The 24,462-nt window shown below is 39.8% G+C and overlaps 1 protein-coding gene and 1 pseudogene across 1 annotated transcript in view; one reads left to right on the forward strand and one right to left on the reverse strand.

Annotated features, from left to right (window-relative positions):
- Nucleotides 1-2,812: 2,812 nt before the first annotated feature.
- Nucleotides 2,813-3,068, reverse strand: LOC150061348 (small ribosomal subunit protein eS27 pseudogene; annotated as a pseudogene).
- A 13,636-nt stretch (nucleotides 3,069-16,704) lies between these two features.
- Abcd3 (ATP binding cassette subfamily D member 3) overlaps nucleotides 16,705-24,462 on the forward strand; it is a 58,604-nt gene continuing 50,846 nt past the window's right edge. Inside the window, exon 1 of the mRNA XM_090334230.1 lies at nucleotides 16,705-16,894. Coding sequence (XP_090190356.1) covers nucleotides 16,785-16,894 — 110 coding nt within the window. The 5' untranslated portion in view covers nucleotides 16,705-16,784. The remainder of the gene's footprint in view (nucleotides 16,895-24,462) is intronic.

Below are 24,462 nucleotides of genomic sequence, written 5' to 3' on the forward strand. Positions count from 1 at the left end.
GCTATATGTGCTATATATATACATACACAATGAAATTTTATTCATCCATCAAGAATAATATTATAGTATTATATTATTGGGAAGTGGCTGGACCTGGAAATAAATTATACTGCAAGAAGTATGCCAGGCTCGAAGATAAAGGACTCATCTTTTCTCTCATAGGTGGAAGTTAGACCTAAAATATAAACACATATGAAAACACATGTGAAGTTTTGTGTATATGTGTATTATCAAGCTGACTGAAGTATGCTATATACAGAGGCATACTTCCCTGAGGCGATTTACACCACAAAACTTTGACCAATGACAGTGTAACAAAATGAAAGGAAGCTGAAACATGTCATGTCTGAGGGGGCTGGAGGCTAATGGGAGGGAGGGATGAATGGACTGTAAATACAGTCATAATATTTCATGTACTTATGTGAAAACAGAACTAGGTAAGTTGAGACAGAGGGGATGGAGTGACAGGAAGAGCAGGGAGAACGATGGAAGGAATGTCACTGATCAAGATGCAGTATGCACACACATGGATATGGTAAACAGAAACTATTTGAAGATGGTAATAATAATAAAACACGTTAGAGTCTTGTGATGTCAATCCCCACCCTTCCTTTCTGGGTTCCCGTACCTGCTCAGCTTTTGACTCTGCATTATGGTTAAGAACTTAAAGCTTTGATATTTCAATCCTGGCTTCCCCAGGTACTAGCAATATGACTTTGGGCAAGTTCATTTATGTTTTTCTTTTTTTCGTTTCTTCACTTATCTCAATTATAAAAGGAGAATAATAATAGCATTTGTTTCCTAGAGCAATGGTAAGAAGGAAATAAGATCCACCACTATAAATGGAGCTCTAATGATTCTTTCCTTTTCTCTTTCATCCTGTGGACCTGACAACATCTCATTACTGAATGTTAAGTATTGTTCACTAGGCCACAGGCCACAGTTACTCTCAGGTGTTTCTCACCTAATGTGTTCACATAAACACTTAATCACTATGCATATCCTATGAAACTAGAAGAATTGAGGGGATGGGTGAGGTTGGGAGGGATGGGGGAGAATGATGAAAGAATTGATAATGATCATGATGCATTGTATATCTGACATTTTGAGTTATAACCCCTTTGTATAGTTACTTCAAGACATTAAAAATATAATTTTAAAAAAAACTGCTGGGCGACAGTGGTTCACTCCTGTAATCCTAGCTACTCAGGAGGCTGAGATCTGAAGATCTAGGTTCAAAGCCAGCTTGGGCACAAAAGTCAATGAGAGTCATCACCAATTAAGTACTAGAAAACTGGAAGTGGCACTGTGGCTCAAGTGGTAGAGCGCTAGCATTGAGCTGAAGAGCTTAGGAACAGTGACCAGCCCCAGTGTCCAAGACCTGCAACCAAAAACAAAAATAACAACAACAAAAAGAAAACCAAAACCCCCAGTCCCCCAAACAGCAGCAACAACAAATATACTTCTTCAGACTCCTCCACCCCCACTGCAAGGTGGATTCAGTGCCTATCAATGGATATAGAGAGTTCCTCCCATGTTCCTTCCTCTCGTTTCCCTTCTGCTATAAAGCTGTTCTTAATATGCTTAGAAGGATTTTTTTTTGCATTGATGGAACAATTTTATGTAACCTTTCATTTTAAGTCACATGAATGTAACATTACACATTTCTATCTCTGGAAGAAATGAGAAAGATAGAAAATGGCTGAAAGTTCTATTTGTGTCAACTGGGCCTGGATAGAGACAAAGTGTTACACCAGCTCAGAACTACACAATCTTCTGAAGTTCTTTTACAGATATAAAAATCTAGGTCAAAGACAAAATAACGAATTCTAGTCACAGGACTGGCAAGCCATATTTTTCAGGCTTTGTTGATAGGCCCAAGACAACATGTGGCTGGTATTTCAAGAAACACCAACAAAAAAGAATACAGAATTTGTTGAATTTTTAGGATTTGTTGATAATGCTTAGCTTAGATTTTTTTGAACTTTGTTTCTGGATCCGACAATAAGGCTTTTGATGAGATATGATTTTTTTGTGTGATACTGAAGACATTCTAATGTAACATTTTCTAAATTTCTTACTTTGAAACAATTTCAGATTCATAGAGAAGAAATACAGAATGAAGAATTCTTGTACACCATCTACCAATTTGCTTCAGATGTTTCCATGGTACATTAGAATGGAGCTTTAATTTATGTGGGAATCAATATTGAACCAGTAATGTTGACTAAGCCACAGACTATTTGAGCTTCTCCAGTTGTTCTGTATACTGTCTTTGTCAGTATTCCTTAGAATAGCTCATTGCCTTTGGTCATCATGAAGCCTGAGTCTCCTCCATCCTGTGATGGTTTCTCTTTATTTTTCATTAACTTAATACTGTGTGTGTGAGGGGGGGGACTCCACCAATGGTAGAGCTTAAACTCTAGGCCAGGATATTTTTTTGTGGGCTAGGTTTTTTTTTTCCTTTTAAATCTATCCATTCGGGGTTTTTTTAAGATTTTCTTTTATTAAAGAATTTATTAACATTGATTTTACATCATATTTCAAATGACATGTTTAATAAACAAGTGTTCAAGAAAGGAAACTCTATATGCAATCACTGTGTGGGCTACGTTTTTACTAATTAATTGGAGACAAGATTCTCATGGATTTTATCCTGCCCTCCCCCATGTTATTGTGGTGTTTGGTTAGGTTCATTTTTCATGACAGCCTGATTATTATTATTTTTTTCATGACAGCCTGATTATTATTATTGTTTATCCAAAATGTGTTTATGGAGACGGGTTCCCACTCATCTTGGTTCACGGTGCTCTTAGCTCTGCTTCCTTCTGAAAGAACGTCCTTCTGTAAGCCTTGCTTTTCCTCTTGTAGGCTGGCAGAGGACAGTGGAGCAACCAACACACAAAACTATTGTTTATGCATGGCTAAAGACCATGGTGATTTTTATAGCGTCCTGGGCATTTCACATCCACAAAGTGGGAATTAGGGCTCTGCATCAGGTGCTTCTTCTTGTATTTCCTCTTCTCCTCTTCAGGAGAGGGATGAAGGAGATCTTTTGCAAGAGGCATGTTCTGGGGAGGAGTTGTCACAGCTGGAAAGCCTGATTATTATTTTTAACATTTCCCTTCAGGAATGTTTACTCTTCATGGTATAAGTTTGGTGGAATTTTCCAACACAGCCATGTGTCCTCCACCAGAGTACTATATTGAACCTCTCATCACATTAAAATTCCCTTGTGCCACTCCTTGGGAGTGAACTCCTTATTCCTGAAAACATTTGCATCTAATGAAAACTTTCATAAGCTGAGCGCGGTGGCTCACACCTGTAATCCTAACTACTCAGGAGGCTGAGATCTGAGGATCAAGGTTCAAAGCACAAAAGGACCTGAGATTCTTATCTCCAGTTAACCTCTAGAAAATGGGAAGTGGGGCCTGGCTCAAGGATAGGGCTGTAGCCTTGAGCTGAAGAGCTCAGAAACAGTGCCCAGGCCAAGTTCAAGCCCCATGGGGAAAAAAAAAACCTTTTATATATATATATATATATATATATACACACACATATATATGGTGGTTTTAAATGGATAGAAGTGATACATATAAATGTTTGTACAGTGGGGTGTCTAATGTGGAAATGACAGTTCTTTCTGTTGTGCTTCAAGTGTGAGTTTGAGGGGCTTATCTACTTTGATCTCTATTGCTATGCTCTGGTTTGACCCAGGCCTGGACCCTTAAGTCCAGAAGCCATAATTCTAAGCTCTATTCCTGAAGTGACCAGTTCTGATTCTTTTAAGTCACATCTGAGAGAGATAAAGAATAAGGCCACACAGTTATTTAGGGCAGAGTGGGAGGCAGAATTCAGACTCAAGACTCTGAGGTATGGTTATTTCTCTTTCCTGGTATTCAAGTACAGGTATTTAGACAAATCTTCAGCCCAAGTGTGGGTGGATGTAAAACACCCTCGAACTGGTAAGTACTCTGGTGGCCACAGCACATGTTTCTCATGAAAGATTTGAGCACTACCAAATCATGGCAAAACACTCTAGAATGACCGATAAAATGTATGCCCTTGAAAACAGACTTGGAGGAACTGAAGACAATGGAAGCCTCCGAATTTGTTTACTAATGGTGCTAATAGAAGTGGGTCCCCACACTAGACCAGTGTGGTCCTTGGAGACAAAACAGGTGAAGGGAAGACCTGAAGTAGCAGCTTGACAGTGGAGGCAGAGCTACCACAGGACAGGCAGGATAATTCCATAGAGCCACAGCATACAGAGAACAAATCCCTGCTTCTCTCTGTCGACGAGGCTACTATAGCCACAAACAGCAACACATTCTTGTAATTCCTGTGCTGGGAAGATGCAGGCAGGAAGATCATCGCTGTGAGGCCATCCTGGACTACCTGATGAGACCTTGTCTCAACTAACTAGTTAACTCACTAACTAATCTGGGGTCCAGAGGCTCACACTTGAAATCCTATTCAGGAGGTTAAAATCCAGAGATTTTTGGTTGAGACCACCTACGCATAAAAGGCTTCCAAACTCCATTTCCAAAATAACCAGCAAAAAGCCAAGATGGAAGGTATTGTTCAGGTGGCAGAGTGCCAGCAGAGCAAGCAAACTGAGCAAGTATGAGGCCTTGAGGTCAAATGCCAGTACCAGCAAAAAAACAAAACAAAAAACCCTTAAACCTGTCTCTGATGATAGTTGGATATACTTGAAACATAATGTATTTAAACATATTGTTACCATCTTGTAAGTTTTTGAACTTCTCCATGTGTCACTTGAATAAAATGGACTACTTCATGTTCTAAAAAAGGTCCATACCTAAGTGGGGTGCAACTTGCTAGCTTGTAGAGTCACACAGCCCTGTACAAAGCATGGGCCAACTAGAGAAAATAAAGCCAATACTGATATGCATGAAACAAAACCCCAAATAGCAAAATGTAGAAATTGTTCCAAATGTAACAATATTGGCATCTTTTTAGATGACAAACTGCTTAGGTGGCTTTTGAGAGTGACTGTATTCCTACAGGTTTACAGATTGTATGAGAGACATTTGAGAGATTATTTTCCTTCCATTTTTTTCAGACAACCCAGTAAAATATTTGTCTCATAGTTTCAGAGACCCTCGAACTCAGACATAAAGGTGTAGGAAGTGGTCCTGAAAACAAAACAAACTCCAGGACAGTTTAATTGGCTTTAGCTTCTCTGTCAATCTGACCATAAATTCTTCCATTAAAAAATAAATAGCTGGGCACTGGTGGCTTACACCTGTAATCTTAGCTACTCAGGAGGCTGAGATCTGAGGATCATGATTTAAAGCCAGCCCAAGCAAGAAAGTCTGTGAGACTCGTATGTCCAAATAATCCCTAGAAAACTGCAAGTGGAATTATGGCTCAAAGTGGTAGAGTACCAGACTTGAGAAAAAAGAGCTCAGAGACAGTTCCCAGGCCCTGAGTTCAAGCCCCATGACCAACAAAAGAAAAAAAATATATAATTATAGTTGTGAAGACACTGAAAAAAGAAGACATGTGAAAGTATAAGTTACCTGTTTGTTCATTCATCCATGTAGCTTTGGTTAGATTTTACATATTATAAAAAGCACAGATCTTAGTGTTCAGTTTTATTGGGCATTTTTATCACCTTAGAAAGTTTCACCATGGTATTTTCCAGGGGATCTTATCCCATTCCCAAAGCAACCACTTTCTGAGTTCTACTCATGTTTAATTTGTCAGTTCTTATACTGAGTCGATACATATATATATATATATATACACATATATATACATGTGTGTGTATATATATATATATATATATATATATATATATATAGAGAGAGAGAGAGAGAGAGAGAGAGAGAGAGAGAGAGAGTACATATGCATGGTGTCTTCCTTCACACATTGTTTCTGAGATTCATCCATATTGTTATACTTAGCAATTCTTCCTTTTCATTAATAAGTAGTATTTGCATGGAAATAGCACAAACTGCTTACCCATTATTGAGAAAGCCTTTGGACATTCTCAATGCTTGAGCCACAGCACCACTTCTGCTTTTTTATGTGCATGTGATACCAAGAAATTGAACCCAGGGTTTTGTGCATGCTAGGCAAGCACTCTATCACTAAGCCATGCTCCTGGCCCCTCTTTCTTTTTCTTTCTTTCTTTCTTTCTTTCTTTCTTTCTTTCTTTCTTTCTTTTTTTTCTCCTTCCTTCCTTCCTTCCTTCCTTCCTTCCTTCCTTCCTTCCTTCCTTCCTTTCTTTCTCTTTCTTTCTTTCTTTCTTCCTTTCTTCCTTCCTTTCTTTCTTTCTTTCTATAAAGGAACTTTATTTTGAAATAATTTCTAATTTACTGAAGGTTGAAAAATTAAATGACACAAAACACATATATATTTACTTCAAATTGAGCCACTATAAATATTCAACCTTTGCTTTATTTATATGTGTGATTTTTTTAATATATGTGTTTGTTCACTGAACCATTTGTAAGCATTTTATTCTTTATGGCTTTTTGTTCCTAAAAAGTTCAGTGAGAATTTCCTTAGACTATGAATACTCATTAATATAATGCAGAATAGTTACCAATTTAGTAAATTTAATATCTGCATAATATTCTAACCATAGCATTCTACTTTTAGTAATTATTGACCTAACAATGCCCTTTTATTGCTTGAATAAAATGAATGTCCCCAAAGACTATTACAGTTTAGGGATGACTGTAAATTTTAATTATCTCTCCCGTTGCCTCTTTTAAGTGGTAACATTTCCAGAGCCTTCTAGTTTTTTATGACTTTGACAATTTTGATGAATATTATCTCCTCCCCTTCCAACAAAATGTTTCTTCTGTTAGATTGTTCTGATGCATAGATGCGCTGATGTAGTTATGATTGGATTGAGTATACTCTTTTTTTTTTTTTTTTTTGTGGCTCATGGGGCTTGAACTGGGCCAGGGTGCTGGTCCATGCTCTTCAGCTCAAGGCTACCACCATACCCCCGGGCTTGGGCGTTGTCCCTGAACTCTACAGCTCAAGGCTACCTCCCTATCCTTGAGCCAAGCCCCACTTCCCATTTTCTAGAAGTTAATCGGAGATAAGAGTCTCAGGTCCTCTTGTGCCTGAGCTGGCACAAAAGGGATCCTCAGATCTCATCCTCCTGGGGAGCTAGGATTACAGGCGCAAGCTACTGCACCTGGCTTATACTCTTCTTCTTTAGTGATATCTTTAACTCCTACTAATATTAATATTGCTCATTCCTATAATATGTTCTGAAGCAGTCACATAATTACTCTGCTGATGCTACAATACAAGCCAAACATAATAAGCTCAAGTTTCATCTGTAATTCTTCTTTGCCCCTACTCTTTCTAAGACTTATTCATGAATTCCTTCCTTGTTTTCCATCCTCTAATCCTTGACTCTTTTTTCTTTCCATTTTTCCTTCTTGTGTGGTTATGCTATTCATTTAAAATACAAGAAAGTCTGCTTATTTTGCTTTGCTTTCAGTGTGGTTTTATTCTTATTCATGTCGCTGGAATTTGATTTTTAATTATGTAAAGCGCAAAGCTACTTTTAGGAGTCAAAATAGGTCAAGAAGATATTCTTAAGAGAAGTGTTTATAACTCCACTGGGTATGGGGGACACAAACCTGTAATCCTAGCACTTGGGAGGCTAGAAGACTTCCCTGGGAAGGAAGACTGAGAATTTAGAGCCAGCTTGGATGGGTAACTAGAAAAATTTTGTCTCAAAAAAAAAAATCACCCCTCCCCCCAAAAACAGAAGGAAAACCAGTAACAATAAATGAGTGTTAATCCTTTGAATTTCTTCCATTTCTCTTACAACTGATTTCATTGTTAGCTACCTTTCCTTGTGTCTTTTTAAAAAATAAACTAACATATGTCTTCATTTTTCCTTTTTACATAAAGATTGGCTATTTATTTACTTATATTGTATTTTTATCTTTTGCCAGACCTGGGGCTTGACCTCAGGGCCTGGACACTGTCCTTGGACACATTTTGCTCACTTGAGTGCTCTGCTGCTTGAGCAGCAGCACCACTTCTGGCTTTTTCTGAGTATGTGGTACTGAGGAATCAAACCCAGGACTTTGTGCATGCTAGGCAAGCACTCTACCACTAGGCTATCCTCCTGGCCCCAGCTATATATATATATAGTTTTTTTTTGATTACTGAAACTTCCTGGATACTATTTCATTTCAGCTTACAAAAGAGATTTTCCCCTTTGTTTTCATAGTTGCATAAAACTCATTGTGTATTTATATCAAGATTAGTCCAGCAATATCCATTTAAATATTTGGTTAGTTTCCAATGTTTTTCTAGCTTGAGGTAATTTGTATATATGTGTTTTTGTAGTTTGGAAGTATAACTACTTCCTAAAAAATTCCTGGGTCAAAGGGTAAATACATGTATAGTTTTATAACTGAATCTATATTGTCAAATCCCCCTAAAAATTTCCCCATTTGGACCATAAGTGCAGAGGGTCTTTCCCCCACAACCTTATTGTGATGTTATTGCACTTTTGAACTTTTGCCACTGTCATGGGTACACAAGGGATTTTCGTATAGTTTATTTTGTATTGTTTCTATTATAAGTTTGACTATCTTTATCTCCTTTTTTTGTAGCTCATCTGTTCTTTTCATGTGTCCATTTATTACGCCTCTTTTTTTGTAACTTGTCTGTTCTTTTCATTTGTCCATTCTTCTACGCAAGTGTTGATACTTTTCTCTAGGCTCTGTAAATTATGAATTATGGGTATTATCCTTTCATTTGCAACACAAGTTAGAAATATTTTCTTATAGTCATTTTTAATTTGGCTTTGCTTATAGTATGCTTGACCTGTGAAAAAGTTTTATTAACTGTATAATTATTTTTCAGTTTTGCCAATGTTTTTTCTTTTGTTGAATAGTCATAGTTCGGAAAACTTTTCTGATATCTAGATTATAGAGGAATTTGTTCATGTCTTCTGTAGTATTTACACATTTCATTTTTTACATTTAGATCTATGATTCCTGTGAAGTTTATTCTTATGTATGAGTTGAGGGATTTCAATTTCTCTTGTTTTTCAAGTGATTATCCAATTGTCTTAATATAATTTCTTAAACAACAAACAAGCAGCTTCCTTGTCCAAGTTTCAAGAGATATGATATTGGTTGTATCATATCCTACATGCTTACATGCATTTGGGTCCATTTCTGCTCTTTCCCTTCAATTGGAATTGATGGGAAATTTTCCTATATTCACTATAGGCTCATCTCACCTACACCCAATATTAAAGCTCATTAGATTGTTTTCTGGAAATTTTAAAGTAAACTACAAATGCAGTGTATGAGTTTATAAAGTATCTTAGGGAAAATGGACGGAATGATCATACTAGAACTTCACAACTGAGGACAAGAATGCTTTCTGTTTTCTTCAGCCTATCTTTGTGTTTTTAGGAATGCTTTATAATTTTCTTTAGATAACATCTAAAAAAAGATTTGTTGAACACCTTTTTTTTGCTTATTCCTAATTATTTTAAATATTTTCTCTGTGTTTTTGCCATTATCAATAGGGAATCATTATATCTTGTAACTGGTTGGTATTTGTATATGTGAACATTACTAATTTGTGCATGCTCATTTTATTTATTTATTTATTTATTATTTATTTATTTTTTATTGCCAGTGCTGGGGCTTGAACTCAGGGCCTGAGCACTGTCCTTGGGCTTTCTCAAGGCTAGAGCTCTACCACTTGAGCCACAACAACATTTCTGGCTTTTTGTATGTATGTCGTACTGAGGAATTGAACCTGGATCCTTGGGCATGTTAGGCAAGCACTCTAGCACTAGGCCAAACTTTCGGCCTATTTATATCTCATAAATATCCTATTGTTTGAACTAATCTTATCCTTGATTTTCTAGGGCAGAGGTTAGCAAATACTTTGTATAAAGGTCCTGTATTAGTCAGCATTCTTTAGAGAAGTAGCATACACACACACCCCTACAGAATATATACCTGTGCCAAGCACTGTATTAATCAGTTTCCATTTATTAAATCATCCAACTCTTATAACTGACCCAAGATATGAGCAGACTGTGAATCCTTGCAAGGAGGCAGGACTTTAGACTGACATCAAGGAGACTTCCGGATTTTTAAGCAGAAGTTTATATGACCTGGTTAATCTTCTCTAGTGGTAAGATTTAAAAAGTGGAGGATAGAAAGGGGGATATTTCAGGCATAGCTAATAGTGTGAAGAAAAGTCTAAGTAGTGATGGCATGTTGTAGGCCAGTTTATTTGGAGCAGAGATTATCTGGGAGAATGGTGGTAGAGAGGTTGACAAGGCATAATGAGTAGAGTGTAGAAGATGTGAAATCCAGAGGTGACTGGAGGGAAAGAAGCTAGTGTTCTGAAATTTAAACTATGGTGCCAGTAAAGATGAGTTATTTTCCTATCCCCCAAACTGTTATTTTTAGATTCTTTTCCTTGAATGTCTCATATATTTTTATATTTATCCATTTTCCTAGATGCTGCGATGGACTTAACCTTTTCTTTTCTTTTGAGTAATTGCTTATTGGATCATTCCTTTTGTCAGGTTTCCATCTATTATAGAGGGACTCATTGAATGTCTACCCTATTATCAAGTCATTAATGATAATAGCTGTCATTTGTGAGGGATGCTAGGGGGTTGCTCTGTTAACTATTATTTCTTATGCCTTTATTCAATATACTTCATCCTTTCCTGCTTTTTCTTCTTCCCTTGCTCCCTGATTTTTTCCATTTAACTTTAATACCTATTCATTTAATCATTTTTGAAGTCTTAGCTTTCCCTTCATGAATTGCTTGCTTCCTAAGGAAACTCTTAGTTTCTTCTGTAGCCCTATTGAGGGTATACATGGTATTTCCAATCACTTTTACTCCATTTAAATATTTGTTTTTGAATTGATAAACTCATAATGGTCACGTTTTCTTTTCTCTGAGCGGTAATGTAAGGGATATCCACCATGATTGATGCACCAACTGCAGTTGGGAAACACAAGTACTATGAAAAAGCTGAGCAATACTACTCCCCCATGACACCTCACTAAATGAATCCAATGGTACTGAAATGGCTGAAGTGTCAAAAAATGCCAAAGTTTACTTTAAAAAAAAAAAGATTACTGGGCTAGGAGCATGGCCGAGTGGTATAGTACTTGCCTAGCATGGGTTGGATTCTTCAGTACCACATACACAGAAAAAGCCAGAAGTGGTGCTGTGGCTCAAGAGGTAGAGCAGTAGCCTTGAGAAAGCCTAAGGACAGTGCTCAGGCCCTGAGCTCAAGCCCTGGCAAAAGCAAAAACAAAAATAATTACTGACCTAAGCACAGGATCCCAATCACTAGCTACCCTTTTGTCATTGTTCCACAGGGCATTTCTTCTTTTAACACTGAAAGGGAATGAGTTCTGGTTAGCAAACTCCACCAGGAGCACTGCTTCTAAGCCCCAGATAGGATAGAGCAGCAGGAGTGGAGAACCTTTTCATTGTCAAGGGCAATCTGGATGTTTATAACATCTTTTGTAGGCCAAGACTTACTGAACTTTGCTATGAAAATAGCACCAAGATTTGTTGAAATTTGAGTCCCACCTGTGGTTTCCTTAGCAGTGCCAGACAAAATAAAGCCCAAGGGCTGAATGTTACTCATCTTCACCCCTGCTGAATGGTGATTTAACTCATTGGTAGAGTGCTTGTTTAGCATGGGTGCGGCCTGGGTCCTATCACTGGCGCGACATGAACACACACAGAGAACAAAAAAAGAAGCAAAAATACAGATCTATGGTACAAGAATCTTGCAGGAATGTCCTGTTACCTGGGCAGTGGGTCTTCTAGGCCAGGGGCATGGCCTAGTGGTAGAGTGCTTGCCTAACATGCATGAAGCCATTGGTTGGAGTCCCTAGAACCACATGCACAGAAAAGGCTGGAAGTGGAGCTGTGTCTCAAGTGGTACAGCACTAGCCTTGAAAAAGCCCAAGGACTGTGCTCAGGTTCTGAGTTCAAGTCCCAGAAGTAGTAAAAAAAAAAGTTTTAAGATTGATTTTCCAGGAAACTCTACCACACAGTAACAGGACTAGCTATGAAGAAATAGTTACAAGGAGAAAGGAGTTAACTTTAAAGAGGAGTATGTCTAGGCAGGGATGTGCAGAGAAGTGTGTTCATAACATGTCATGGCTTATTACTGTACCGTGTATACTATACTGTTTTCAGTTCTTTTTCCTTTTTTTCTTGTTTGGTCCCCCTTTTCCCTGCTTTTGATTTCTGTACCCTTTGTCTTGTATATAAGTTTTCCTTATAAATGGTTGGACAATTTAGCAGTGATACTACACACTGTGCTGAGAAGGAACCATACAATTTGGGGCGAGGGGGTTGGGAGAGGAAAAACTGGGAGAAAATGAGGGAGGGGTGATACTACTCAAAAGTAAATGTACTTGTTACCTAACTTATGTAACTGTAATCCCTCTGTACATCACCTTTACAATAAAAAAAATGAACTGAGTTGGAAGAGGAGATGTAAGATGTTAGGGAAGGGAGAAACTGTATTTCAGGAAGGAGTAAATGTTCAATGGAAGTGAACATACAGGAGTGACTGGGAGTGGGTGTTCATCTCCTGTGGGTGAAATAGAATATCTCTTTTGGAGGAGGGGATATCAAGATCAGAATTTAGAGATCAGTCTTCTTTTCTGGTGAGAGGAAAACAGTCAGGGATTTATTCATTTACATCTCATCTCTTCTGATAAGAATGTACCTCTGATTTGGGGGTGAATATTATCATCTACTCAGTATCCAGTCAGGTGATACCAGAGTCAATTTAAAAGTTTTGCTACCAATGAACAACTCTACCTAGTCCCATCCAGTTTAAACCTACAGAATTCTTCTCTTCCTGTTTGGCACTGCTTCGACTCAGTTGGTCATTACCTTTAACCTGGATTATTTTCCAAGTGTGAAAATTAGTCTCTTTTCTCAGTGATTCCTCCTTCAATTTCTCCTTCACATTCCATTAGCATGGATTTTCCTAAGCCAACATTTTACTCTATCTACACAGATTACTTCCTCCTCCACACAAAATAAGATCCCACTTGAATAACTTGATATTTCAGATCCTCCAGGAGCTCATTTCAATTAAATATGTTGAAATTTTCTCTTGTTTTGCACTTTGTTCTGAACTTTGTCATGTTCTTCAATCTTTTCTTTTTTTTTTTTTGGAGTGGACATTCTTTCTGGAAATACTGGCGTTTGAACTCAGGGCCTCACATTTGGTAGGGAAGTACTCTACTGTGTGACCTCTTTTTGCTTTACTTTTCAGATAGGGCCTCCAACATTTGCCTGGGACTGGTCATCAAGCTATAGTCCTCCTGTTTCCATCTCCTGCACAGCTGTGTGTACAAGCACACACCATCATGCCCAGATTGCTTCTGAGATAGCTTTGTGTTAACTATGTATCCCAGGCTGCCACCCTACAACTCTATCTCTACCTCTCACACTGGAGTTATAGGTATACGCTGTCATACCCAACCCGATATATACTTCCTGATGTTTGTAACATTTGTTATCATTGTTATTTTTTCCTAAATCCCACGTTCCATCTGTTTTTTTGAGGTTTAGCCCAAATCATATCAGATACATAACAAACTATACCCCACTTGGTGGCTTAACACAAAAGAACCCTTCTTCTCTCTCATAGTGTAGGTAGGATGAGCTTCCTGGAGTGGGATCATTCATGAATTGTCATTACCTAGCTTGACTGGGGATAGAGACATCTGGTGGATGATTCACATGACTGTTAGGTTGGTGCTGGCTTCCTGAGGGAGGCCTTAATCCCTCTCTCAGGTCATCTGCCTGTTCTCTGGGGGCAGCTGCTCTCTAAGAAGTAAGCCAAGAGATCCTGGCGGAAGCCACAATGCCTGTTATGATCTGGCCTCAGTAGTAACCCATTCTCACAGTGGACAAGCTCCGCCTGTATTGGAGGCTGGATGATACAATCCTTAAGAGGTTTCCCAATCTTCTATTCCTTTCTCTAGTTCAGTAACTCTCAAATTCTTTAGAAAAAAAAATCAGAGCTTCTGGAAGTTTCTTAACAAACTGCATTCTCCCTCTCTCTCTCTCTTATTATTATTTAGTACTCTAAGATATACACCTGCACAATCGCTTTTCTTAGTTATAGAAGGACAAGGTACTGAGTTTATTGGTCCTTTAACATCCTAGGCCAACTGGAAATTCTCAGATGGTTATCAGTGAGAACATAACATCCTTTTCTTGCTTGGAGGATTTAAATGGTCAGTCACTTTGATTTAGAAATGTGGCTTCCATTAACAACGCAGAGGTTGCAGAGTTCATTCAAGGGTTTAGAGACACAATACTTTGCATGTTTTAAATTTGTTTCCAAACAAAGAACTTCCAGTCTACTCATTTTTAACATTATATATATATATATATCTGATATGTTTTGAGCTGATCTAGCAATGTTTTAAATTTTATCTTTACTTCTGTCTTTTGTTCAATCCTTTTTTAAAAACTGGTTCAGACTTGTCTACAATTTCTCTGCTGTGTGGATCTCTTTTTGCAACATCAAATCAACAAACCTAACTTCTGGGTTATAGGTTTGTCTTTATCCAATGGGCATTATCAATAACACCAAAAATCATTTCAGCTTATATAACACGTTTTATTTTAAAAGGCTTGAACTCAGGACCTGGGTGCTATACTTAAGCTGTTTTGTTCAAGACTAGTGCTACACCCCTTCAGCCACAGCTCCACTTCCATCAGTGGGATGTTCGTGTTTCCTCTGGTTGTTTTGAAGTCCACTTCTTTAATATGTTTTTGATCACTTTCTTCACTGTGACAAGCTAACATGACCTTGTCAGTTCCTTCTGTTTCCCAAGACCTTTATTATTTTGTAATTTACTAGTGAACTAGCAACCTTACTTCTACACTTCTGGCTACTCTTTTGTTCCTGAGTATTTAGCTACAAGCATTTAGCTACAAGTATTTAGCTTGTCAAGCATTAATTGAAAGCTCTGGACAAATCTAAGCATTATTGTGTTCACAGTGTCTTGTTCATATTTCTGCCGTGGTATTTACCACATTTATAATTTTTTCTCACGTTTTTTTTCTATACTGACCTTTGGAGAAAAAAAAATGATTATTGATCCTCATGTTCTGTGTCAGACATGCCTTATTATTTAAATGTTACATAAGTAATATAAATGTCCACATAGACATGACGAATGGAGAAGCTTCACTGTTTCATAACTTAAAATTGACTATTGCACACCCATATAAAACTGTTACCTGTACCACTGCGTCTTTTTTCTTTTTCTTTTTTATGATGCTCATAACATATGTGAGGCAATCACCAATTTACCTTGGGGAAACACCTAAGGCCTCATTGTTAGTTAGTCTGGCTACTTTAGCAGGTAGGCGACTTAAATATGAGTTTGTATTATGTGAAGTTTTATAGACTTACTTACCACTTGCTTTCCTCAACTGAAAATGGTCATTCATTAAGTGTGTATGTATGAGGTTAAATGTGAGGGCTCATTTTCTGCCTCCTGGGGAGCAAAAGAAGAATGCTGTAATCTGTAAAGCCCTTCTGATTCTGGGACCCAGGCCAGCGCCAAGACAACACACGATTGTTACTTCCGAACGTCTAGTTGAACAGTACAGTGTTTTTCAAACTTGGGCAGGAGCTCACATAAAGAAATACATTCTGTCTTGCCACCCGCTATATATACCTACCAAGAACAACAAAAATAAGTGAGACATTTCCCAAAGAATCCCTTCAGTATGTCATGCGCTCTGAGCTTTTTCTATTGCCATCTATTCTTCTTAACCACAAACGTGATGAACAAGGATCTGGTCTATCCAAACGATTTCACTGTCCCAGGAGAGATCCTAACTCACGGATTGGAAAGCCTTGTGCCAGTGGGTCAGGCCTGGAATCCTAGCAGCTCAGGAGGCTGAGATCAGAAGATGGTGGCTCGAAGCCCGCCACGAAAGGAGTCTCTGAGACTGTTATCTTCAATTCACACACACACACACACACACACACACACACACACACACACACACACACACACACACTCCAGAAGTTGTGGCTCAAATGGTGGGACACCAGCCTCGAAGGAAAAAGCTCAGCACAACACCCAGGTCCCGAGTTGAAGCCCCAAGACTGGCATAAAAACAAACCACAAGGACCTTGACTTATTAAAAGGCAGCTGTGGTGCAGTCTTCGCCCGGCACTCTTGGGCGCTCCGGAAGGTCCGGGAACAAAAGCTGACCGTGGGCACCGAGGATGGGCCTCCAGGCCCCCGTGGCTCCTTTAAGAGGGTGGTGGGCTGAGCGGCGGTCCCGGAGTGCCCGGGTGCAGGCCGGACCCGCTCTTCCAGTTCTTGGGAAAGCCAGGGCGTGTGGGCACAGCCCGGATTGGGTTGACGCCGCGGCCGCCCCGCCACCAGATCGCGCGCGGAGGAGACAGCGAGGACCTCTGGTACCCGGAACTCCGCCGGCGGAGCCGCGGAGGAGGTCTGCGCATGCGTAGTGAGGGCTGGGAAAGCCACTCAGCATCTCGGCGAGCGCGCGCGCTCCGGTACCGAGCCCCAGTCTGAGGTGGGCGCGAGGCGGCGGCGCGCTCCAGGGGCGGGGCTTGAAGCCGCCGGCCCCGCCCACCCCCGGCACGGTCCTCTCCTCCCAGTCTCCCTCGCGCTGGCTTCCTGCACTAAAGTAATCGCTGCCCGCTCCCCCGTCGCCAGCTCGGTCGCACTGGTGGTGCCATGGCGGCCTTCAGCAAGTACTTGACGGCGCGGAACTCCTCGCTGGCGGGGGCCGCGCTGCTGGTGCTGTGCCTGCTGCACAGGCGGCGCCGCGCCCTCGGCCTGCACGGGTAAGGCTCCGGGCCGCGCCGCCCCTGCCTGCTCCGAGGGCCGCGGCGCGCGCCCCCTCCCTGCCGGCGCCCGGGCCCCGGGAGCTCGGAGCTGGGAGCCGGCGGCGGCGGCTGCCAGGCGCCAATGTCAGGGCGTCCGGGTGTCCGCGCCGCGCCGACCGCTGGGCGCCCTCGGCCTGCCCGGCAACCCCGGCTCCTGCCAGCCCAGGCCCCGGCTCCGGGACTGCGAACTGTCCCCCGCGAGCCCCGGCGGAGGGAGCGGTGGTCGGGGGCGGGTGGAGGGGGACGCGACGCCCCACCCACCGCCGCCCCGGAGCCACTCCTTTCTGCCTCAACTTTTCGGGTGTGGGCCGGTTCTGCCCGCGCCCACGCCGGCCTCGGCGTGGGGTTTGGGGGTGGAGGCGGGGCTCGTGCGGCTGGACCTCGGGGGCCGGCCGCTGCGGCTCCCCGGGCGGTGGGAGTCCCGGTGGATCCCCGGTGCCCGGGCACGGTTTCCTTCTGCAGGACTGCCTTTTTGGAATAGGACAGGGAACGCCCGGACATGGCATCTGGAAAAGCCGAATCGGCACTGTGGTGTTTGGAGGACAAAGTTCCCTCCCCTGGCGTTGTAGGTGAAAGGTGAAAGGTTATTTTAGGTGAGGATTGATAATTCTTTTTGATTACACCCCGCTCCCCCCCAACCCAAAAGATTTAAGTTTCAGATTTCACTGTTGGGAAGTCTTCAGGTTAGAGGAAAAAAAAAGAGGATTATTATGGTTGTGGGATTGCGGACAGAATTTTTATTTCCTCGGCCAGTAAAGTGAAAGGTTGCTTTCCAAGTGTTCTTACCCGTGAGTGTGTATTTCCTAGTAGAGTTGAGTGGCCTACTCTCGTAGGTACGGGGATTTCCTGATTTTGATTTGTCTGAAATGTGTCCTTAGCAGTAAAATTTGGACTAAAACACGGACAGGTGGCTGCCGGCATATTTTCCACGAGGTCCTTCGTTGCCTTACTGAAGCAGTGGCTCACATTATACCTAGACTTTACAGTTCTTCCTCCTCCTCCTCCTCCTCCTCCTCCTCTCACCCTTCTCTTCCTCCCCCTTCTGTTCTCTCTTTAAAGATTAATTCTGGGAAATCTAAAATATTATTTTTTCTGTGGCATTGTATGTCTTCTGAGTTTCCAATGACAAATCAAAGTCAGTTGGAAATCCACCTGTAAATGCTTCAATTTGAATTTCATTTTGCAAAGAAAGATTTCAGTTCCTAGACATTTGTTTTAATATATAATGTGGACAAGAGGGATGGAGGTACACAAGAATAGTTAGTAGCTCCTTGTTTATGGGAGTACTATCTGCATAGAAAAGCACACATATCAAAAATGTAAAGCTTGAAGGATTTTTCACTCGTAGAATGCACCTGTATATTCAGCACCCAGATCAAGAAACAGAAAATTATCAGCCTCCAACCCAAACTCTCATGTCACCCAGAATAGCCATACCACTGATTTATAAAATCAGATTACTGAATGAGGGAATGAGGGCATTTTAAACATAATCTAATGGGAAATAGCAACAGCAGAAAAATAGCATAATAGAATTGGTCTTACCAAATGGCTGTGGCTGTTCATTTTATTGTAAAATTCTTAAAAAAAACAAAAACAAAAAAAACCCAAACCACAACTTTTCTTTGAGGAACTTTGTGAACTTTTTGAGTATCCACTTATGCAACAGGCAATTTACAGAACAAAATATTACTGCTAGTCACTTACGTTTGGATGAATTGCCAAATCCTGTTTCACACATTAAATATTTTGTGGTAAGACTGAAGATTGTTAGCTGGAAATGTGAGATTTACGTTACTGATATTGAAATAAATGACTTTGAAACCATTAATGATGCAGAATCATTTTTTAAAAAACGTTATATACTACCAGAGTCATTTACTTATGTGTCAGTCATTGCCATTGGCCATAGGTTCAAGATTAAAAAGTTGTAAACTTATATCTTACTGGTCTTTGGATATCTTTGGTAACGGAATTAATTAAATTTAATGACTGCTGCTTAATTAAAAAAACAGGTAGTTTTGAGGCTTGCTTTTCTCCCTTTTATCAAAAGTCGATTTGTCTTTATCTATTGTTTCCAAATTGCTTTGGTAATGGAACTAGTAAAACCATTTCAAGAGTTACAATGTAGCATTATTCCAAAATAGGAGAATAAATAGTACAGTGTTCTGTTTGTTCAGTGTTACTGGTTGTTTCCACCCATATAAATCACACATATATACATACATTTTCCCCCTCCTCCTACCAGAGTTTTATTGGAAAGTCCATATAGAATACAAGGTAAATAAAATAATCCTTATTCACTTTACTTAAGAAACATTCTGGTACTATTTCATCTATACTGTTACTCATCCTTTGTAGGAGATTTTAGATCAAATTCATACATATTGAAATGTGCAAATCTTCATTACTTTTTAAAAACAAGTGGATATATTTGTTTAGTATACACTCCTCACAAATTGGAAGATTTTCGTCTCTCAAGAACATTCCTTTGAATCCATAACTTACTACATCTACTGTGCTTTTTTTCACTTAAGTTTTGCCTGATTATACATTTTATTTGGCCAGTTATTAATGAGGAAAAATGGAATCTTTGTACATAATGATATTAGCCATTTATTCCATGTAAATGAAAATAAGTGTCTGAGAATGTTGTATTATTTTGCTCCATTCTGTAGAAGAAACATACATTTGAAAGATAAGATATCTTTTCTCATGGAGCTAAGTGTTAAGAATGAAAAAGTACAGGCAGGCATGCCCTAGGAGTTCTGAGAAAGACCAGGACAATACATTTAGAAAGAGTTAGAGAAAGCTTTATGAGAAATGTGAGCTATAACTAGAAAGGGCCGGGGGAATGGATAAAGAGATAAATTGCATGTTTAGCAGTGTTTTTTTTAGTGTACATTGCCACAACACTTCTTATCTTCAACCAACCAACCAACCAGTACAGAGCAAATAAAACAAAGCCATTTCTTTCTCTTGCTAGCAATGCTTGTGAAACAAAGTTCAGATTTTTCATCCTGGATTTCAGAGCTTTCCTCTATTTGGTCTCATCTTACCTGGCTAAGCTTGTGTGCTTCTGCCTGCTAGTCTGTCCTCTGTTCCAAATAGGCCAGTTTCTGTCCTGTTCTTTTAACCAGCCATTTTCAGATTGGCAACCAAACCTGGAATTTTTATCTAATTATCCTTTGCTAACTCTTATTTTCCTTCAGGGGCCAGGGCAGGGTCACCTTGTAGTAGAGGAGTTAACTAACTACTCTAGGTTTATTTGATGATCACCCTCTTTTTTTTTTTTTTTTTTTTTTTGCCAGTCCTGGGCTTGAGCTCAGGGCCCGAGCACTGTTCCTGGACTTTCTCAAGGCTAGAGCTCTACCACTTGAGCCTCAGCACCACTTCCGGCTTTTTTCTATGTATGTGGTACCGAGGAATCGAACCCAGGTCTTCATGCATGCTAGGCAAGCACTTTAACCACTAGGCCAAACTCCCGGCCCATGATCACCCTCTTTTAAACAACAACAACAACAAACAACTCCCAGAACCTTTTGCTTCCCTGGGTATAATCCAACTTGGTGTGACTGAACATGCCTTTATCCTTTATTCTTTTTAAAGCTGTAGTCTATAAACGCTGGGACAGAGTTCCTTCCCTGCACATTTCTGGGGAGTTTCGAGGAGCTTGTGTTTCTTTTTTTCTGCTCTATTTTACACCCTATTGCATGTTGTCTCTTGGGCCTCTCTCTTTGGAATCATCTTTGACTGCTCTAAACCATGATCCACAGATCATTTGTAGATGAGTTCTGTTACAAGGATTCTATACCAGTTCAATGAACATCTTAAAATTCTTTTACTTGAGACATTCTTTGGACATTCTCACTTTTGGAAATATTTTGATTGTATTTTTTACTTTTCCTTGAGTTGGTGCTGTAGCCAAGATTTTTTTTTTTAACCATGTATTTGTCCTCAGACCTCTCCCTAATACTCTTTGCATTCCCTTCCCTTTCAGCCCCTTAGATGTGTGATCATTTCAAATCAAGTTTTAAGGGCTAGTTTTACTTGCATAATGTCACTGGTCTGCTGACTGCTTTGCAGTTTGCAAGCATGAGTCATGTGAAGGGCTAGAGCTGCAGAAGATCCTAATGATGGACCATGAATAGATGTTTTAAAAGGAGGTGTTTTAAGTAATCATAGGTTAAACAAACAGACACCAAAAAAGAATTAAAGGATTCTAACAAAATCAGTTGTGAACTGAACCCAGCTTAGGTAGAACAGGCCCTGAGAACTGTTCTGAGCACTGTGTAGCTATTGGATTTGCTGTTTGTGATCCAGGCTGTTTAATGAATTATGCTTCTCAGTTTTTAGCAATTAGTAACCTTGGGCATTCTGTTTCAGGCCTGTGTACTTGCTGGGAGTACTGTCTCCAGATGCCTCACTGTTGATTCCTCCCTTTCAGTCTTTTATCAAACCCCTGTTTGCCACTGTTTGTTTTTTTTTTATCAAACCCTGTTTGTTTTATCAAACATGTTGCCACTCAGTTTAAAATAGCATTTTCTGTACTTATGTTCTGCCCACTTTCCTTATTTCTTTGGCACTTTCAAATGTGGTATTTATTTTACTTATATTGCTTTGTGCTTGCTTACTATGGGTCTGCACTGGTAGGGTCACAGCTCTGTGAGGGAAACCATTTGTATCTGTTTGTTAGCCCTAATAGAACTCTGGATGGCATGCAGGAAGTAGGAACTCAGAAAATACTTGTGGAATGACTGACTCTACCACTGAGTTGTGTATTTTTTAGGGTCATGCTTCTTTCTTATTAAATGCTATAAATGTAAATGTTTTCTTACTAGTTCTTTAGGAACTGAACCCTTTATGCTTCCTATTTGCAGTTTTCAGAAAGTAATGCTATTATCATTTTATAACCTTTATATAAATATATATATATAATATATGTCTGTGAGCTGTTTTCTACCACTTTGAACCGCAGCTCCACTTTTGATTTTGAGTGGTTAATTGGGAGATAAGATTCTCATGGGACTTTTCCTGCCTGGGGTTTGCTTTAAACTGTGATCCTCAGATCTCAGCATCTTGAGTAGCGAGGATTACAGGTGCAAGCCACTGGTGCCTTACTTAACTTTCATATTTTATTTTAAAAAATTGTGGGTAGGGAATCATACCTAGAGTCTAGCACCAGGTAAGCACTCAAGTACTGAGATACATTCTAACATCCCAGGCACTGGGTCACTCTTTTTTCCCTTTTCTTTCTTTTTTCTTTCTCACTCAGGATCAGACTATGTAGCTGAAGCTTCCCCTGAACTCCCAACATAGTTTAGGTTGGCCTGGAAATCATGATTGAGTTCTACCTCTCACCATTGGGCTCAAAACAGAATGGAAATCTGAACACTACACACATAATAAACATATTGATTTATTTCTTCTTATTCTTTATTTACTTAGTTATGTATAATTCTGTGTTCTACTGTTTTAATTTAAAGCAGAAATCCTCGTATTTCTATATGACTTTTAACTATATTTTCAAGAACATATAAATATCCTTTTAATAGCTTTTATTAAAATTTATGCCTTAATTATTGGGTAAAAAATTGTGGTACACAGAGGTAAAATTATCTCTGAAACTTTTTGTAGATGTTTTTGTGAATGAACTTTTCCATCTTTGGTATATAATCGCCTTGGAGTAAGTTCTAGAAATAGGGTTAATGAATGGAAACTTATGAACTTAATGTTTTTGGAAAGGCTGTGAGCATTCTGGAGCTCACAAATTGACTATTTCTTTTCATTGACTTTTTTTGTGTGTGTGGGGATCATGGGGCTTGAATTGGCCTGAGCTCTTCTGCTCAAGGCTCCTGCCCTACCCTTGAGCCAATCCCCACTTCCCATTTTCTAGTGGTTAATTGGAGAAAAGAGTCTCAGGTCCTTTTGTGCCTGGGCTGGCTTTGAACCTTGATCCTCAGATCTCAGCCTACTGAGTAGCTAGGATTACAGGCGACAGCCACCATGTCCACCCAGCTTGACTTTTTAAAATGTGTGTCAATTTGTTATACTATGAAAAAGTGCTAATTATATAGAAGTGGTGTTCAAATATTAATTTTCATGTGTTTTACATATTTGCAAGAATGAACTTTTTTTTGATGGTCCTTACACTTGTTAGGCAGGCACTCTACCATTTGAGCCATACTGCCAGTCCTTATTTTTCTTGCCAGTCCTGGGGCTTGAACTCAGGGCCTAGGTACTGTTCTTGGATACTTTTTTGCTCAAAGCTGGCACTCTGCCACTTGAGCCACAGCACCACTTCTGGCTTGTTCTGTGTATGTGGTACGAAGGAATCAAACCCAGGGCTTTGTGCAAGCTAGGTGTGCACTTTGTATACTAGGCCATACTCCTGGTTCTCCAGTCCTTTTTTTGCATCAAATATTTTCAAGGTAGAGTCTTGCTTTGGGTCCAGGCCAGCCTGGCCTATGATCCTCCTATTTGTGCATCTCCATATTGCTGAGAATGACAAGCATGTGCCACTATACCCAGTTATTGGCTAAGATGGTTGTGAAGTTCTTTTGGCCTGAGTTGGCCTCAACTGTAGTTTTAGCTGGGATTACACGCTTGAGCCAGCAAGAATGAACGCTTTCATGCAGGAGCTTGATCACTTTCAATTTTTTTTACTAATGTATTAATTGCAGTTATTAAATATCAGTTGTACAGATTAATAGGAATCACTGAGCTGTTTTACTATATACATGTATTGTGTATTGATTATGTCCATTCTTCTATTCAGGATCCCTCTGTACTTTCAAGTGATCTTGCTTTGTTTCCTTCACACGTGACCTGGAATTTATAGCACTTGTCTATCTGTAATTAGATTGTTTAGTGTACTGTGATGTCCTATAGTTTCATCTGTTTTTTTTTCTCCCAAATGACAGGTCATCTTGTGATGGAACAGTACTCTATTGCATACCATAGACCTTTTCTCTGTACATTGGTCTGATGATGAGTACTTACATTCATTCCATATTTTAGAACCATGAATTGTGCCACAGTAAACATGGATATGCAGGTATTGCTTTTGTACTCTGATATCCTTTCTTTCCCTTATGTACTCACAAGACCAGCTTGGTCTTGATTACTAAGATCGTGTGCTGTAGCACATAGCATGGACTTCTGCAACATATCTGGGCTTAGTTTTTTGTTAGTCATTTGTAGGTCTGTGGCCTGGTTCAATTCTGTCAATCTCTCTGAGCCTCATTAGAACGGGAAATACTATTCAGTTCAGCAGTTGTGTGAGGATGAGACAGGAAGATATCTGAACCATCTCTGTACTTGCTAAAAGAAAATCCAAAGAACCCTCAAGGCAGTCTATTAATTTCTCAAAAGTGATTGAATCTTCCTAATAATTTCCTCAAAAGTTACTATAAAAATCTTTTCAGAGAAGCTTTTCTGTGCTGGATGTGCTACTCTGTTCCTCTACCCATTGAAAGAGTGGTTCTAAACTCAACTTAGCCAAAATGTGGCCCCATTGACTCCCA

This window comes from Megascapheus bottae, chromosome 6 (genome assembly GCF_031878675.1).
Source record: "Megascapheus bottae isolate mThoBot1 chromosome 6, mThoBot2.hap1, whole genome shotgun sequence".
In the NCBI taxonomy this organism is placed as follows: Eukaryota; Metazoa; Chordata; class Mammalia; order Rodentia; family Geomyidae; genus Megascapheus; species Megascapheus bottae.